Source organism: Dicentrarchus labrax, unplaced genomic scaffold (assembly GCF_905237075.1).
Source record: "Dicentrarchus labrax unplaced genomic scaffold, dlabrax2021, whole genome shotgun sequence".
Lineage (NCBI taxonomy): Eukaryota > Metazoa > Chordata > Actinopteri > Moronidae > Dicentrarchus > Dicentrarchus labrax.
The window spans coordinates 34,287,825-34,304,954 of NW_026136711.1; the positions used below are offsets into that span (position 1 = coordinate 34,287,825).

General features: G+C 38.8%; 2 protein-coding genes and 1 long non-coding RNA gene across 14 annotated transcripts in view; 2 read left to right on the top strand and 1 right to left on the bottom strand.

The window, feature by feature from the left end:
• Positions 1–17,130, bottom strand: part of LOC127371738 (neogenin-like) — a 197,338-nt gene that overhangs the window by 103,717 nt on the left and 76,491 nt on the right. The gene's annotated exons all lie outside the window — the stretch shown is intronic.
• Positions 1–17,130, top strand: part of LOC127371740 (butyrophilin-like protein 2) — an 83,256-nt gene that overhangs the window by 2,332 nt on the left and 63,794 nt on the right. For 4 of the 12 annotated variants that reach the window (XM_051414738.1, XM_051414737.1, XM_051414742.1 and 1 more), the window contains exon 3: positions 714–749. The exons of 3 other annotated variants lie outside the window; for them this stretch is intronic. In XM_051414738.1, coding sequence (XP_051270698.1) covers positions 714–749 — 36 coding nt within the window. Of the gene's footprint in view, positions 1–713; positions 750–5,964; positions 6,052–14,828; positions 15,010–17,130 lie in introns of those variants that run through there. 5 more of the 12 variants (XM_051414743.1, XM_051414745.1, XM_051414747.1 and 2 more) reach the window with 3 other exon arrangements.
• Positions 6,058–9,033, top strand: LOC127371753 (uncharacterized). Its single transcript, XR_007886438.1, has 3 exons — positions 6,058–6,237; positions 7,410–7,497; positions 7,699–9,033. It is a non-coding gene; the product is annotated as an uncharacterized LOC127371753 (long non-coding RNA).

Below are 17,130 nucleotides of genomic sequence, written 5' to 3' on the forward strand. Positions count from 1 at the left end.
CTTAGAGGAGCTGGTAGGTGGATTATTTCACTGTTCAGCAGACACAGACTGTTTCCCCTGTTTCCAGTCTTTGTGCTGAGATAACCAGCTGTTGGCTGTAGCTTTATATTTAATGTACAGATAATAAAGTGATAATAATTTTACCATCTAACTCTTCACCAGAATGCAAATAAGCATTTTATATCCCAAAATGTCAAACAGTTTCTTTAAGGAAAGCCCTGCATGTGGGTTGTTATAAAGGATGTTCCTTATGAGAGCACTCACAGCTGGTTTGGATTTGAAGTTCTGGATTAACAAAGGAAGTTGATGATCATCAGTTTTGTGAGACAGAGGATCCACAACCAGCAGTGTTAGCTGTAATAAAGACAGATTTCTGGTCCAGCAGCAGTCAGAGGTTTACAATGAGCAGATCTGTGATGTGCCACATTTATTGACCATGTTTGATCAGATGAAATCTCTTCTGGAGGCAGCTGCTTCACACGGTGCTGTTAGATGTGTTTTCTCTTCCAGGACATAAAACCAGTCTCATCTGTGAATGTTCTGTCAGATTAAGAAGATTCGTTTTTAAATCTAAAACTCTAGCTTCTTTTTATGTGTTTAATCAGTTTAATAATCAGGATAACAAGTTTAATGTTTTCCAGTATTATCTGTGTTCCATGTTGACAATGTCAGACAAACACTTTAACATAATTCTGTTTTATTTTGTCTTTCAGATCCTATCTTAAGAAACAGATACCCTGGGGTCAAAGGTGAGTCCTGGAGTGTGGCAGTAGTGTTCTACATGCTGAGTTTTCAGTATGACTTTGGACCATTTACGACATTCATGTGTTATTATTAGCATCATTTATTTATTTATCATCTGTAGAGACTGGACTTTAAGGTTTACCCTGGACTTTATGTAACATTTGGATTCTCATTTTCAGCCTCTGATATTAACTTTGTAACATAATCTAGCAGAGAGTCAAATTATTACCTGTTTTCAACAGTGGAGTTGTACCACCCATTTATTTTATTAATCTCATTTTTCTGATGCAACTAAAACTTTGGCCGGGAACGAACAGTATACTGTAATATGTTAATATATAACCTAACTCAACCAAAAGAAACCAAATTACAGAAATTTAGCTTTTATAACTAAAATAAACAGGAAGAAAGCAACCTTAATATAACTGGCAGCTCAATCCTACAAACTTCAGAAGATAACAATTTGTATTTCACATTTCATAACACATTTTAATATTCCTTTAGTGTAATATAAAACATTGTTTAGCATATCAGACAACACATTTATGCAATATCATTTCAGGATAATTTTCAGCTTAACAAGTGTAGAATAAATGGGATGTTTAAATGAGTAGTCAAAATATTGGTATGTACTTCTGTCATGATGTGGGTCAGAATAAAGTGTTTGCGTTGTAAATTGTAGTTTTGGTAAAAATAAAAGTTTGAAATATGAACCAAATGATAATCCTTAGGTATGTAAGGTGCATATTAAACTCTTTTTTAACAGAGAAGGATGAACTTATATCTTATTATATGTCAAATCATGTACACTATCTTGTATTGTTTCTATTATGTTCACAGGTGCAGCTCCAGAGCCGTTTATCAAGACACGTATCAAACAAATGATGGGGTGCTCCTGCAGTGTGAGGTTGAAGGTGCTTCTCCAAAACCTAAAGTAGAGTTGAAGGACAGTGCTGGAAACATCCTTCCTGCTAAAGAACCACAGGTCACAGAAAGAGGAGGAAGCTACGATGTCATCCTACGAAGCTCCTTTGACCAAGGCCGACACCTTCACCTGTGTAGTCACACAGAAGGAAATCAACCATCAGATTTCTGCTGACACATATGTACCTCTTAATGGTGAGATTCTCCCTAGTCCTAGTTTCATATTCAAATCTATTTTGTCTTTCACATTTATTCAGATTGAGCAAAGGAAATCGTGATTAAGACGTCTACACAAGTTGAACATTTTTTAAACTGGCTTTTAAATTCACTCTTATTCTGAGACTGAGACCCCACTTCATGAATGTACACAGTAAGAGGAAGAATGAGAGGGTCTGGAGAGAAATAACAGAAAGAACAGACACACACAGACACACACACACACACACACACACACACACACACACACACACACACACACACACACAGAGCCGACCCACCACCAAGAAGCACATAATGATTTTAATGTGGACTTCACTGGACAGCAGTCAGTGGAGGAAGAACAACTATTTACACAATTATTATATTTCCCACCCTGTTGTGTTCATGTTGTTGTTGTGTTTCAGAGAAACTGTGCTCATTGAGAAGTGCAGCATGAAACTTTTAGTACTGAAACATTTGAGCTCTGTCTCCTGAAGCAGAACTTCTGCTGCCTTTTGGAGGTTTGCAGGTTGCAAATCAACAGTCACATTACATTTTTACCAACAAGCTTTTTGATAACGAGAGGCTGATGAGATGAAATACTCGCTCTTCAGATGTGTCACTGAATGGATGTTCCAACACTAAAGCTATTTTTCAGTGACATAAAAACCCTCTTGTGATTCCCAGCTCTTGTCACTGCCACTTGTTCACTGGCGTGCACAGACTGAAGGTCAGCCCCAACTCTGAGCCTCCTTTCTCTATAGTTTGTGGCTACTTTCCAGTTGAGATGGCAGCGTGCACAAAACGAGGCCTGTAGTGCAGCTCCACAGGCTGCCTGTACTGCCTGTTTGAAATCTCTTGCACCGGCTGTTTGTGAGTTCACACCTGGACAACTTCAATGTACATATATGTGATTATTGAACAAAGATTAGTGCAGCACCAAACTACAATGAGTTCCAGCACACACACTGATTGTTACAGTTGAGCCTGTTGGTGTAAATATGAGCTCATACTAACTACTAGGTGTGACTGTGGTTGAACTGATTGAACCAAGTGATAAAACTAGTTTTGCTACATGAACACAATATATGAGCTGCTGAGTGAGTAGAAGAGCTCATAGAAAATAATCTGACTCTGAGTGACAATGACAACATGAACCATCAAACATCATCACAGCTTTGAACTCACTCTGACTAAATATACATTACTTTACTACTTTAAGGACAGTTCCTTTATATTTGACACAATAATCAGATATTGCTGAAAGGAGAAGTTAGGCAGCAGATTTCTCTCTGAATGAATCCACATTGTTTTTGTCAAGTCTGTTTTATTGAGGAAGGATTCCAAAATGTAGGACATGAGAGTGCAGTGTACATTTTCATTGAAGAGAAGCAAAGCTAATACAACAGATAGTATCAACATCACTTAACTGAACAACATATACTCTGAACTCACCCTCCCTCCCTCCCTCCCTCCCTTCTGCTCAGGAAGCACTGTACAACAATAAAGGTTGCAGTGGAAAGATAGTAAAAGAACAAGCGATGGAAATTGTATTGGCCAGTAAAGTACACAGGGAGTGTACATTATTGGTTGTTTCTCAGGTAGCAGACAAAGGGCAGCCAGATGTGATCAAACTGTGACTGTCTGTTCTTCAGAGAGAACCTTATTTTGTCAAGGTGAAGGGTGTTGGTCATTTCATTGAGCCACAGCTTCTGAATGAATCCATATTAAACATTCCTGAATACATCTAGACAGACAGAAACAGAGCAACACCTACTAAAGCTTTACAGAGGATTTGAGTCTGAGATGAGTATCAGCAAAATGTACTTAAAAGAAGCAAAAGTATAATAAAAAAGTATTATATTTTATATGTTGATCATGTGTTTGTATGTTAGATCAAATTAAATTACTACATCAGTCTGATAAATGTAAAGAGTTCAATATTTCCCTCTGAAATGTAGTGTAGAAGTATAAAGTAGTATAAAGTGAAAATACTCGAGTAAAGTACAAGTAGCTCAAACTTGTAGTGAAGCCCAGTCCTTGAGTCCTCGTCCCCGTCTGTCTCTAAATGTTTGTTAATCTGAGTTATAGTCAGTGAGTCAAACCTGTCGCCAAAACCTGAATTTGAGATCTGAGCAGCACGACAATGTTGAGCAGAAATTTCTCACTGATCCAATTTCTGAAACGAGGTGTGTTTGATTTTAAAAAGCCTGTGTTTCATATTTCAGAAGAGTTTTTATATTAGTTGAGTGCAATAAAAAGTACTGTATGAATCTCAGGGAAAGGTTTGGACAGGCCTCATGTTTGTCTCATTATTGTTGGAACAGTTCACCTCTCGTCTCATTCGGGGCTGATTTGGTCAATGTGAAATATTTGATCAGAATTGAATTAGTATGGATTGTAGAGTGATTGATCCATTCAAATGATAAAACATAACAAAGCTGTAGTTTTAAAGATCAAATAATGAGAATGCTCTCCTTCCTTTGGAGACAATCTGCTGTGTTCACACTGCAGGTAAAAGTGGCCCAATCAGATAGTTTTGCTCATATGTGACTCAATCACATGAATGTGATCTTTTAAACTCTGATTTGGGACAGCTACGTTCACACTGCAAGCCTTAGTGCTCAATTCTGATTCATTGCTCACATCACATTCTTTGTTTTGTTTGGCTGTTCACATTATGTTTAAGATGTGGCCCATATCAGATTCCAGTGTGAACAGGTCCCGGTCCTGAAGTGAACCGCGTGACCAACGTGGATCTAGAGTGACGTAAAAGTCACATGAATTTGAATATGACTGTTGAATGAAAGTGGCCCAAATCAGAATGTAAAAGATCAGATTCAGTGTGATTGGTGCTGTTCACACTGTTCTAAAACAATCAGATCTGAGTCCCATTAATGATCCAATCAATCAGATTTGGGCCACTTGTGTCTGCAGTGTGAACCAGGGTTGGAGTTCTGTGGGAGCCAGTGGGAGTGGAGCTCCCATAAGAAGGGGTCTGAGCTCCCATGAAAGCAGTAAAACCCTCCGTCTGTGGGGGGTCACTAATACATTACCAACAAGCATTATTTGAATGCATTTTTCAATGTAATGAGGATTCTATCTCTCTGTACTGACTGCTTGCTTTCTATTGGATTTACCACTGGCACAACCCGATGCATCCTCCCACTAGTGGAGTGCTACATAGGATAGGGTACTGTGCACCCGCGCTCAGCACTGTGTAAATATTAACACCTACTTTCATATGATACCAAAAAGGGTGGAAATGTGTTCTCCCTTTGAGTGACGGCTCTCTGTTGGCACATTTCAGTCTGTTCATACTTTGTTGCAACATCGTAGGAAAGTTTCAGGTTGTTGGAATCTACTTGATACAATTGTTGTAATTGTGTGTGTGTGTGTGTGTGTGTGTGTGTGTGTGTGTGTGTGTGTGTGTGTGTGTGTGTGTGTGTGTGTGTGTGTGTGGTCCAGATCAGATTCAGCTCTGATGTTTTGCAGTGTGACCTCAGTGTGAACAGTCGTATCAGAAGTCATGTGACTTTTACGTCACTCTAGATCCACATTCATCATGCTGCTCACTTCAGGACCGGGACCTGTTCACACTGGAATCTGATATTCAAACAATAACGTGAGCAGCCAAACAAAAAGAATCCGATGTGAGCAATAAATCCGAATTGAGCTCTAAGTGTTGCAGTGTGAACGTACTCCAGTGAAATCTTTCATCAGCTGCTGTTGGCTACAAAAGAACAATTGAAACCAATTGAATGATGAGTTTTCTGTTCTGGCAGCATGAGACTGTTGATCAAATACACTCAGTGGCCCATTTATTAGCTCCACCTGTACAATCTATTAAGTAGATTAGATTCAACTTTCACATCACATTGTCATTGCACAGAGTACAAGTACTGAGACAACACAATGCAGCCGAGCTTCTAAGCAGTATATAAATGAATGAAATTAATTAATCTCATATTCCATTTTTTCCAATACTGGAAGTGCTTATATTGTGCTTTTCGTTTTCTCTCTGAGAAAAGATCCTAGTACTGTTCATCTAATTATATAAACTTTCTTTATAAGCTTTAGTTTCTATTATATTCACAGGTGCAGCTCCAGAGCCGTCTGTTGTGACACTTAAAACAGATGATGGGATGCTACTGCAGTGTGTTGTTCGAGGTGCTTCTCCACAACCTAAAGTAGAGTGGAAGGACAGTGCTGGAAACATTCTTCCTGCTAAAGAACCACAGGTCACAGAAAGAGGAGGAAGCTACGACGTCATCCTACAAGCTCCTTTGACCAAGACCGACCACTTCCGCTGTGTAGTCACACAGGACAACATCCATCAGATTTATACAGAGACATATGTGCATTTCAGTGGTGAGATTCTTCCCAGTTGTATTTTTATATTATTCATTATTATTATTATTATTATTATTGTTTGTTCAGACCCAAGGAAATAGTATTGAAGGAATCTGTATTAGTTGAAAATGTTTCAATTTGAGTGTTAAATTCACTCTTATTCTGAGACTTCATTAATGTCCAGAGATAAGAGGAAGAACGAAAGTGTCTGGAGGGAAATAACAGGAAGAACTGAAGTCTGTAGTAAATGTTGAGCTCAGTCTAAAGAGTCACACACACACACACACACACACACACAACCCCAGTAATAGATATATAAATGGCTGCTGCAACCTGATCCTGATGATCAGCATGAAAACAGCTGACGAGGGCGATTTAGAGACTGAAGTCATTAGAATCAGAGACATTTCTGTTCCACAAGTCAAAAGAAAAATAATGTTCTGAAAGTGAAGAATTATTGTTTCACATGTGCCACCAAAATACAGCGAGGCTCTGTGAAGGTTTTATTAGCTGTAATTAGATCAATAGAGAGAGAGTACTTTATTCATCTCAATGGGAAAGTGCAGTTTTACAGCAGCAAAGTTCCACATGAACCACAGAACAAACAACATAAAGACATTCAAAGATGGAGAGAAGATTTTATCATTTTATTTCTCAACTAGAAACTGAACTGAAAGTAAAAACTAGGACCAGACTTTAACTCTAAATCTATACAATGATAGTTCCTGCTAATACTGTGATACCATGGAGGCTCATACAGGCTTTGAGTGTCACTTCTTACTGCACAATGGAAACTTGTCATTAGTAGCATTGCTTTATAAAATCCATCACAGCCTGGGCTCAGGGTGTAGAGAACTGGGCTGTACACACATTGTCACACACATTTGCAGATCTCAGGCACAGCAGCAGTTTAACACAAGTCCCATGGAAACAGTGTGAAGTAGAGGAGGCAGGACAGTGATTCAAACAGTCTTCTACTGATGAGCAGCACGTCTCAGAAACAGGACGATGCTACAACATCACCCTCCTCACTACTGTGAGCAGAACCACAACCAAGCTCTCAGCTGTGGACATTTCAGGAGCACACACACCTTTAGTTGTTGTTGTTTGTGTGGCTGATGTCCAATCTTCTGTGTGTGATATACAATTACATTCTGAGTGTCACATTCACTCTCTGTCATCTGTTTCAGACTCCACTGGATTGGTTGTTGGTGTGTCCGTTCCCATCATTCTTTTGGTTGTTGGTGTTGTTCTAGTTCAAACTGAGTTGTAAGAGAGGTAAGTTTAAATAATGTCTTTTTATCTACATAGTCACGATGAACAGACAACACAACACATTCTTTACATGTATCTCATATTTAGAGTCTTGACAGTTGTTTTATGTTTTCAGACATTAATCATTCTGTTGGTATTTACACTCAGATTAGCATCAAGTCAGTTTGGATTTTCTTTAATATAACTTTATTTTGCTTCTTGCAGACAAGGAGAACAGAGACACCCTCTGAATGTCTCCAATTCATCGACACCATTCAGGGAATCTGATCCAGAATCGTAACTATCTCTCCATGTGCTGTGCAGTTGTCTGCTCCAGTGTGTGTGTGCTGTAGCAGTTAAACTTTGTGAGAATCACTTTGAGTTTTAGACCATACTGTATGATAGTGAGGACATTTTGGCTGCTCCTCACTTTAATGGTTAAGACCTGGTTTTAAGGTTAAAGTTAAATTAGTTTCAGGTTCATTCTGTTAATGAGAATTGAATGAATAGTTTGTGTTGAACTCTGATATTTGCTGTGATTGAGTTCCACTCTTGTGCAGCTTTAAGAGAACAAATATTGACTAAACACACTTTTACTCTGTTATTAATGTGGTTGAGGACAAAGACGACTTCTTGCACTCTGTTCTGTTGCTTTTATTCTTTTCTTTTTTAGATGAATTTCATTCCAGGCAGCATAATGTAAAGTCCTAATCAAACTGCCCACTGGACTCTTGTTGAGGACATTATACTGTAGCACCTCGATGAATAAGACGGAGCTACACAGAAACAAACTAATGTGATAAATAATGAGACAGCAAAGCAGGATAATAGAACAAGTAATGACATCAAATAAAGTAACACACAGCAGAATTCAAATGGACCAAGTTAAAAAGGGACCTGATTAAAGTCAACTTCTGATAAAAGAGAATTTGATATCAGTGTTTAAAGCTAAGGGGCTCAGACCAAAAACGCCTCCTGATGGTCAGAGCAGCACCTTGCATGGTAGCTCTCTGCCATCAGTGAGTGAGTGAGTGTGAATGGATGAATGAGGGGCAGAAGTGCAGTATAAACACTGTCTATTTACCAATATTATCAGACTGCTTGTAGTTGTTAAAGGTCCTAACTGAGCTACACATGGCCATTAAAAGCCTTCACTGAACTAAAGCTGCTCTTACTGGAAATGAATGGGAATGTTTTGCAGCTAAAGTGAAATATAATGTGACTTTGTGTTTTATTGACATATTTGTGTTATTGACATTATTTGGGACAACCCTGTATTGTTTGTTTATTTGTTAAGGTGAGTCAGAGTGTGTCAGGTACAGTTCCACACTGAACTCCACACTCAGTGTCCAGTTTATTAGGTCCACCTAGCTAAAGCTAATGCAGGCTAATACAACAGTCCTGCATAATAAAGTGTTGCTGACTGATGTTTGAATTGTCTCAAAGTTCATGTATGTTTCTGTTGTTTGCTGATGATGCATTTGGAAGCTATCATGTAATCTCAGGCAGTGCTTCATCATTTCTATACAAACGTTTGAATAAAAGCTGAAAAATGTCAAACTGTGTGTTGGGACTGTTTTTGATGTTTCTGTGTGTTCAGACTGTTTTAGGTAGAATCTAATCAGAGAGGGCTGCTGCATATAGGGACAGCAACTATCAGACAGCACCACAATGAGGGAGAGAGAGGCAGCACATTGCACACAAAAGGACCTTTATTTTGACAGGAACTTCCTCTTTAAAGATCCAGTGTGTAGGATTTAGTGACATCTAGTGGTGAGATTGCAGACTGCAACCAAAGCGCCTCACACTCCCCTTCCAAACGTGTAGAGAAAGTGCTGCTAACTGAATGTACTTCAGCTTTGTCATTGTGTGTGCTCTGTACATACAGCAGCAGTTCCATCCATCCTGGAAGAGAGATCCCTCTGTCGCTCTTTCTAAGCTTTCTCCCTCATTTTAAATTCAACTTTAAATCAGTGACAGTGATTCTTTCTAAGGATAGAGGGTGCTGCGTGTTGCACAGATACAAAGACATTAGCAATGAAGCTGACTAAAGTTTGTGTAGTTCATGAACATTAAAGAGCACAGCTGCAGCAGACGGACACAGCTTGGTGGAATTGAACCTGTGACCTTCCAGTAAGCTTCTCCAGCCACCAACCTGCCAACTTCCCTGAGTCATGAATCCACGACACAGCAGTTTATTAATCAGGACAGTGTGTTTGTGAACAACAGCAAACAGTAAATGTTTCTTCAGCTTTGTGATTTTGTCTTTATATAATAATATATTAATAATGTATCATTTGTGCAGTGATGCTATGATCAGACACTGGATCAATAAAAATGGCTGTAGTCTCTGTGACGTCACCCAGAGGTTTCTGAAGAGCCGTTGTGAAGCTCAGTGGTCGGCTCTAACCGTCACCATCTTGGCAGCCCTGACTCCGCTGAATGTAGCCTGGTCACTGAACGCCACCTGTAACGGCCTTTAATTATGTGTAACTTTAAGTCTTTATATAATTTAAAGGAGTGAGCTGTATCAACATTCACTCCTCGTCAGTGGCGGCTGGTGAAAAATATTGTCGGTGGGGCTGTGCCACACTTTTTTGTTTCTGTAACCATCGCATTACAATTTAACACAAACTGCAGAACACCAGTGCTCAGTGAAATAGTCAGTAGGGCTGGGTATCATTTAAAAATGTTCGATACCAGTACCGATACCAGTACCGATACCAGTACCCTTAACACGATACCGATACCAATTGAGTACTTCATTCCATACTTTTTTTCAACTTTGTAAAGTCACCACTCCTCTCCATTCAAAAGATTTTTACACGAATACATTTTGAAAGTGCTCAAGTATTTATTTAATAACTGTACAAACATGTGTGTATATATATATATATATATATATATTACCTGAAGTTATCGCCGGTTGCTCTGTGTTAGGGTGGCCATTTCCTTCCCATCAAAAAGGAGGACACTTTGCATACACAGGGACAGCAAGCAGATATTTGTTTGGTATGATCCGGTTTTAAATTGTAATGTTTTTCCACCAGATTACATAAAGGTGCATACACATACCACATAGCTAATAATAAATATACAAGATACAGCTCATGACAACGTGCCCTTCCAATTCAGATTACATAGGTCTAATAAACATCATACAGAAACTGTTCTTAATGTTTTATCTGGATAAATAAAGGGTAAACAAATACAGCACCTTCTGTTTCAGATGTATAGACTTTACCTATCTACATCTGAGTGTGAGCATTTTCAGAATTTCAGTCCAACAACCGACATTAACTCACTTTATGTTCTCTGTAGCTGAGAGTTTGATTGACAGCCTGGTGGTAACCTAGCAACTGCGAGTGAGCGCACATGGCTCATTTGAATATTTAAATGAGCCATGTGTTGATAGGTCACGGTTGATCTCGGATGCTGACCAGCCAACTCCAGCACAGACTGAGCTGCAAGCTTTACCGCCATCCAAAGCGAAACCATAGAAACAGTCATTGTTCTCTTGATCTGGGTACAAAAAGAACCGATTGCAGGTATCGACAGGCGCAGTTTGGATCCTGTGTTGTTTCGGTCGATATCTTACCTGTAGATTATATTTTGGATGCTGGCGTACACAGTCTGACCTTAGTTTCCGGTAAGAAAAACTGCAGCTACTCCAGAGAATTACGTTTTCCTTCTTTATGAATTCCTCACATGAACAACGTACAGGATGTGTCTTGTTGTTGTTTCCTGAATTATACAAATAAATAAACAGCAAATATATTATTATGTTAACGAAATAAAGCAATATGACTGTGAACTAAACAGATACACAGTACAACGCAGTAAAATAACCTGAGGTCGGAATGACACTCAGACCGCATCATCACACTGTCATACACAGCAACTGTAATAAACGTCAATATCGTCAGGTGCAGAGCCCGTACGTAATATTAAACACACAATCAAACAATATTATATGTCTATATATATATATATATATATTCAAACATATTAACCGGACTCTGGTAATATATCTAATGTACAAAAACAATGTGTGCGTCAGTACTTTTACAACATAGCGGCTAACAATAAACTAACAATAAACAATAAACTAACAATAAACAAACAATAAACTAACAATAAACAATAAAATAACAATAAACAATAAACTAACAATAAACAATAAAATAACAATAAACAATAAACTAACAATAAACAATAAACTAACAATAAACAATAAACTAACAATAAATTAACAATAAAATAACAATAAACAATAAACTAACAATAAACAATAAACAATAAAATAAACAATAAAATAACAATAAACTAACAATAAACAATAAACTAACAATAAACAATAAAATAACAATAAACAATAAACTAACAATAAACAATAAACTAACAATAAACAGTGAATATAAACTTACTCTGCACTCACGCACAGCGGACACAAGTTCTTTGGCTCTGCTCAACGCTGTCGTAACAGAGAAGGAGGTGTGCAGCACTCGACAGGTCGGGACGGTTCTGACGTTCCTTCGGGACAACTCGGGTCCTTCCGGTTGCGATCGGCTCTTCCCGTACACAGCAGAGCAGGGAAGTTTGCGCATTACCATTCTTACACAAAAACATAAACATCATATTGCACAAACCTTTCATTTGCATTGTAAACTGAACTGAACTGACTGTTTCCAGTCCAACAGCTGGTTCTGTATGTCTTTGACTGCCCTCAGCTGGGAGCTGTGTTCAGGTGCTCCTCCAGCACACTGTCAATGGAGGCAACTAAATCCACCAAGCCCGGGAAACTGCGGGGTTGTCCGAGGAGTCCGAGTCAGTCTCGTCATGCCCACGCAAGGCCAACTCAAAAGTCCCACAATCTATAATTCTGGATAAACTGTGTCTGTGTTTATCCACCTCCTCATGATGTTTCCTCATCAATCCTGTGGTCGTCATCCAGCTGCGTACTGATGTTCACCCTTCCTAATATAGCTAGCTTTACAGAGTTATCCATGTGTGCCCTGGTGTTCTTGTGTTTCTTTACCTTCTCTGACAGGTGCTTCCTATCCCTCACTCCGGTAACTGTCCATGCTGGATCTGTCCCCGTCCTTTTAAAAAGCATGAGTGCACCCAGCCATCCAAGCCTTCCCGGTGTACCGGCTACGGGAGAAGCCGCCGCCATATACTGCTTCCCTTTCTCTCTAGCCTGCTGTCTGATTGAGAGCTCAGGTTGATCTGGGCCCAGCTCTTTCACCCCAACTTTCTCCAACAAAGTTCTCCTCTCAGACGGATCTTGGAGGAGAGATTTCACCGAGTTAGGGTTGGGTCTTGGAGGAGTAACGTTCGCGCCCCTAGAGCCCGGTCCTTATTTTATCAGAGGCGAACTTGGGGCGATAAAATAATCTCCCTTCTTGGTTTCGATTTAAGGACGCTGATTGGCTGAATTTAATGTCATACATTCATATCTTAAATTAGCAATTGGTTTAACAGCTACATAGACCCGCTTTCTCTATCGGCCAGAGCTGATGAGGCTTCAGACAGGCAGAGGATATTTTACACATATTACTGGCTGCATTCCATATTTCAAACACACAAATATTGACATACTGATATTTTTATCATTATCATTATTATTTTTATTTTTTATTTATTTTTTATTCTCAAGGGGGGCGGCGCCCTCTATTGGCCAGCCGCCACTGCTCCTCATACAGTTGTCAGAAACAGAGAATGTACCTGTAGAGACCAGTTTGAACCAGGCTGTAAACGTGTATTTCATTTTAATATGGGGCCTTATGGAGACTGACTCACTGTTGGAGCCAGCCTCTGGTGGTCGTTCAAGGAACTGCAGTTTTTCCTCTTTGGTGTTATTTCTCAGCCATGGAAAATGCCAGTTGGCTACGATGTGTTTGTTGTATTTAAGTCTTTATTGTGTCAGCAGAGGGTGTTTTCTCACAGTGACAGTCTGTGAGGGGATAAAATGTTCCACACCAGCTGTTTCTTTGATTGGAAAATCTACAGAGCCAATCAGAAACTTCTAAGAACGAGACGTCATCTTCCTGTGCCACAGGTAACAATGATGAGTTCAAGGCACCTGAGCAAGAAAACGTTTATATATATATATTTTTAGGCATTATGCCTTTATTACAACAACTATTATTAATGTTTTATTCATTGTTAATGCTGGAGCGTTCACTGTTAATGCAAACCAAACATTTCCTGTTGCTGTTCCTTCACATTAAAAGTATTCCATTTCCAAAACACCATTTAGCTTTTATTATGAAGCAGCCACAGGAAATGCCACTTGCTGTTATGTGTGTGTGTGTGTGTGTGTGTGTGTGTGTTATTTCTGAGCTTCTGCACCTGAAGTAAGTCCTTTCTCAGGTGAGAGCCACAAAGTGATGAGCTCCTGTGCAGCAGGTGTGGAGACTGCAGACGGCCGCCTCACACACTTTGTTGCTGTGTGTGTTTTAGTTTTAGTGTCTTTATTTCCACTGTTATTTGTATAATTGACTTTATATACTGGAGGGTTTTTGTTTCTAGTGCAGCTGCTGGTGGTGGCCTCCAGTCACAGTGTGGTTGGAGTTCTGGGAGTTCACTCACTTCTGATGGCGGCACGTTTTCATTAGTGTGCTGTTTTATTTGAATTGGTAGAATTTCAGAGGTGGGTGGTTGGCTTCCCAGCTGTGGACTGACTGTCCTCTCTGCCCCTGTGTGTCAGTTCTCTGTTACATTACGGACAGATGGATGGATGGATGGATGGATGGATGGATGGATGGTTATTCAGGCACAGAAACAGTGAATATATATAATTATATATATAAAAACATATGATAAAGGTTATTGATAGTTGAACACCTAACTGACTGGATAACTTTGGCTGCTGATGTTTCTGATGGGGCGAGCCAGGGTCTCCTTTCAGAAGACAAATCAAACTTTCTCTGCTGATTAAGGAACTTTAGGAGGTTTTCAGAGAAGGGAATCAACTTCCTCATTTGCTTTTGTTGTGGAGAAACTGCACTGAAAGTTGAGCTACAGGTCAACAGAAGTTCTGACATTTGTGCTTTAACATTGGATTTGTGATATGAGATATTAGTTTGTATCTTAGATAATTGCACATTTTATTTTCTGGCTTTATACTCTTTGTTTATTTTAAATTGTGTTGTCTGAAAGCTCAATAAACTAACAGTAAAGGTGGAAATGTGCAGTGAACATATGGATGAATAGATTCATGTGAAGATAAAGTTCTGCTCAGGTGGAGGATTCTGACAGATTGGAGCAGTTTGTTCTGCAGAATTCATAAATCAAAGGTATAGATTATGCTTTTATTCTGAAGGATTTCTTCCTGTCGTTGAAATTTGCAGAAACTGTGAAACCGAAAGTGTTTGAGATCGGTCTGTACGCAGTGAGGAGTGTCTGAGGTTCCGTTCTAAAGAGAGCTGATCAGTGAGCTGATGTTTCATCCTCAGAGGAAGACTATGGATCTTCTTCCTCTCGTGTGTCTCTGTCTGCTGACCTGGTCTGCAGGAACGGCTGCTGATCACAGTAAGAAAACTCATCACTCTTCTTTTATTTCTGAAGCTGTCTGAAACAGGAAATGAACTAAACTGCTAACAGCTGTAACGTGATGTAAAATGCATCCTGATAATCGATATTATTGATTGACTTGATTACATCATCATTGTGATCAATTACAGCCGTATGATGGATCTATTCAGTATGTTAGGAGCTGCTTTAGAAGTCAGATCATTACCGCCTGTGTGTGTGTGTGTGTGTGTGTGTGTGTGTGTGTGCGTGCGTGTGTGCGTGCGAGCGAGCGAGCGTGCGTGCGTGCGTGCGTGCTGCGTGCGTGCGTGCGTGAGTGAGTGTGTGTGTGTGTGAGTGAGTGAGTGTGTGTGTGTGTGTGTGTGTGTGTGTGTGTGTGTGTGTGTGTGTGTGTGTGTGTGTGTGTGTGTGTGTGTGTGTGTGTGTGTGTGTTTGGGCGTCTCCTCTTCCTCTTCTAAAACTAACGGTTCTCTGCACCGAGTGTCAAACTTCAGACTCTGATATTTTACAATATTATATCTGAGTCAGTGAGAAAGTAAAAGGTTTATTAAAAGGTTTTTTTTTGTCATTTTAAAATTGATGTAATGAATATTTTTGAGCTGGAAGAATATTTTAACAACATATGTTTATAAACAGTTTTATTTTTTTATTTTACAGTGTTTCTAACTTCTCTGCCCACAAAGTGTAAGGCAGTGCAACCAAATATATATCTATATTTATATTTCCTACTGTTGATTTTAAGTTTTTCTTTTTTCTTTTTCGTTCCTCACTGCGGTAACTTGAGCCGCAGAGAGAGAAACTGTGGTATGGTGAGCCGCAGTCAGAATGTGGTTGCACCTACAGTAGGGTTATTACGGTAGGAAGGTCCTGAAAGATACATATAACTGTTGTTCTTTTATGAAAATGACTAAATACTGAAATAATAATAACTACAATAATAGACACAATATATAAAATAAATATAAAATGTTCAACATTTACTTTTTTCAGTTATTTTATTAACATAAATAATGTTATGACTAAAAGTATTAGTCATTTTCATAAAAGAACAACGGCTATATGTCTCTTTCAGGACCTTCCTACCATAATAACCCTACTGTAGGTGCAACCACATTCTGACTGTGGCTCACTTTACCACAGTGAGGTTTGAGCACATGTGTTACCTTTTGGCTTTGCTAGCAAGTTCATACATATACATTTTAAATAAAATAAAGAGTTGAATGATAAAATAAGATGTTTCTAGTTTTCCATTGAGGGCAGAGTTCACAGGATTAACTGAGGACAATGTGCTAGACAGGGTCAACAAACTACAGTTAGTAGTTCTATCATACAGAATATATATGGAAAGTGTACCGGCCAACCTGAGAGCTGAAAGTAGATATTTTTATTCATATTTGAGAGATCTACAAACTTCCTCACTCAGCCATAAAGGTCACTGGGGGTCCTCTGGTTGATGCAATATCCTGTTAACTGATATAACCTCTTTACTTCAAAATAAAAGTCAAATGGTACGATTGTGCCACACTGACAGTTTACTGATTGCTTGACTAAAGTTTTTCAGTTATTTTAAAGGGCTTTAAAATAATTTGTGTTTGTAAAATGTTGTTTATTATTATTATTTATTTACAGAATCATGCCATGGTATTTTACTTTAATTTATCAAAGGTTTTTAATTAATATTTATTGTTTTAATGTACTTATATTGTATTCACACTAAATAGGTTTTATATAATAAAATATGTGTCAACAATGTATTAAATGATTGACCCATATGTGTATATGAGTGAATCTGTGTGTCTGATATCTGAGTGTAGTCCAGAGGTTTGTTGTTTTTGTCTTTTTACCAACTAGACAAAGAAATCACTATGAACAGAATTAAGTTTCACTTTTAGTTCTGTGATTTCCTCGTCGCTCTCTCTTGTTTCCTCTTTCTTCTTCTTTGTGTGTTGAGAGAGCAGACAGAGAGTCTGACTGACAGCAGAGTCAGTGATGAAGAAACAAAATTAAAATGTAAATCTGGATGCAAATATGCAATAGATGAATAGATGGCCATTCAAAGGTTTTAATCATAATGACGATGTGCTAGAACAGGTCACAAGACTCATTTTAGTTGTGGTATCA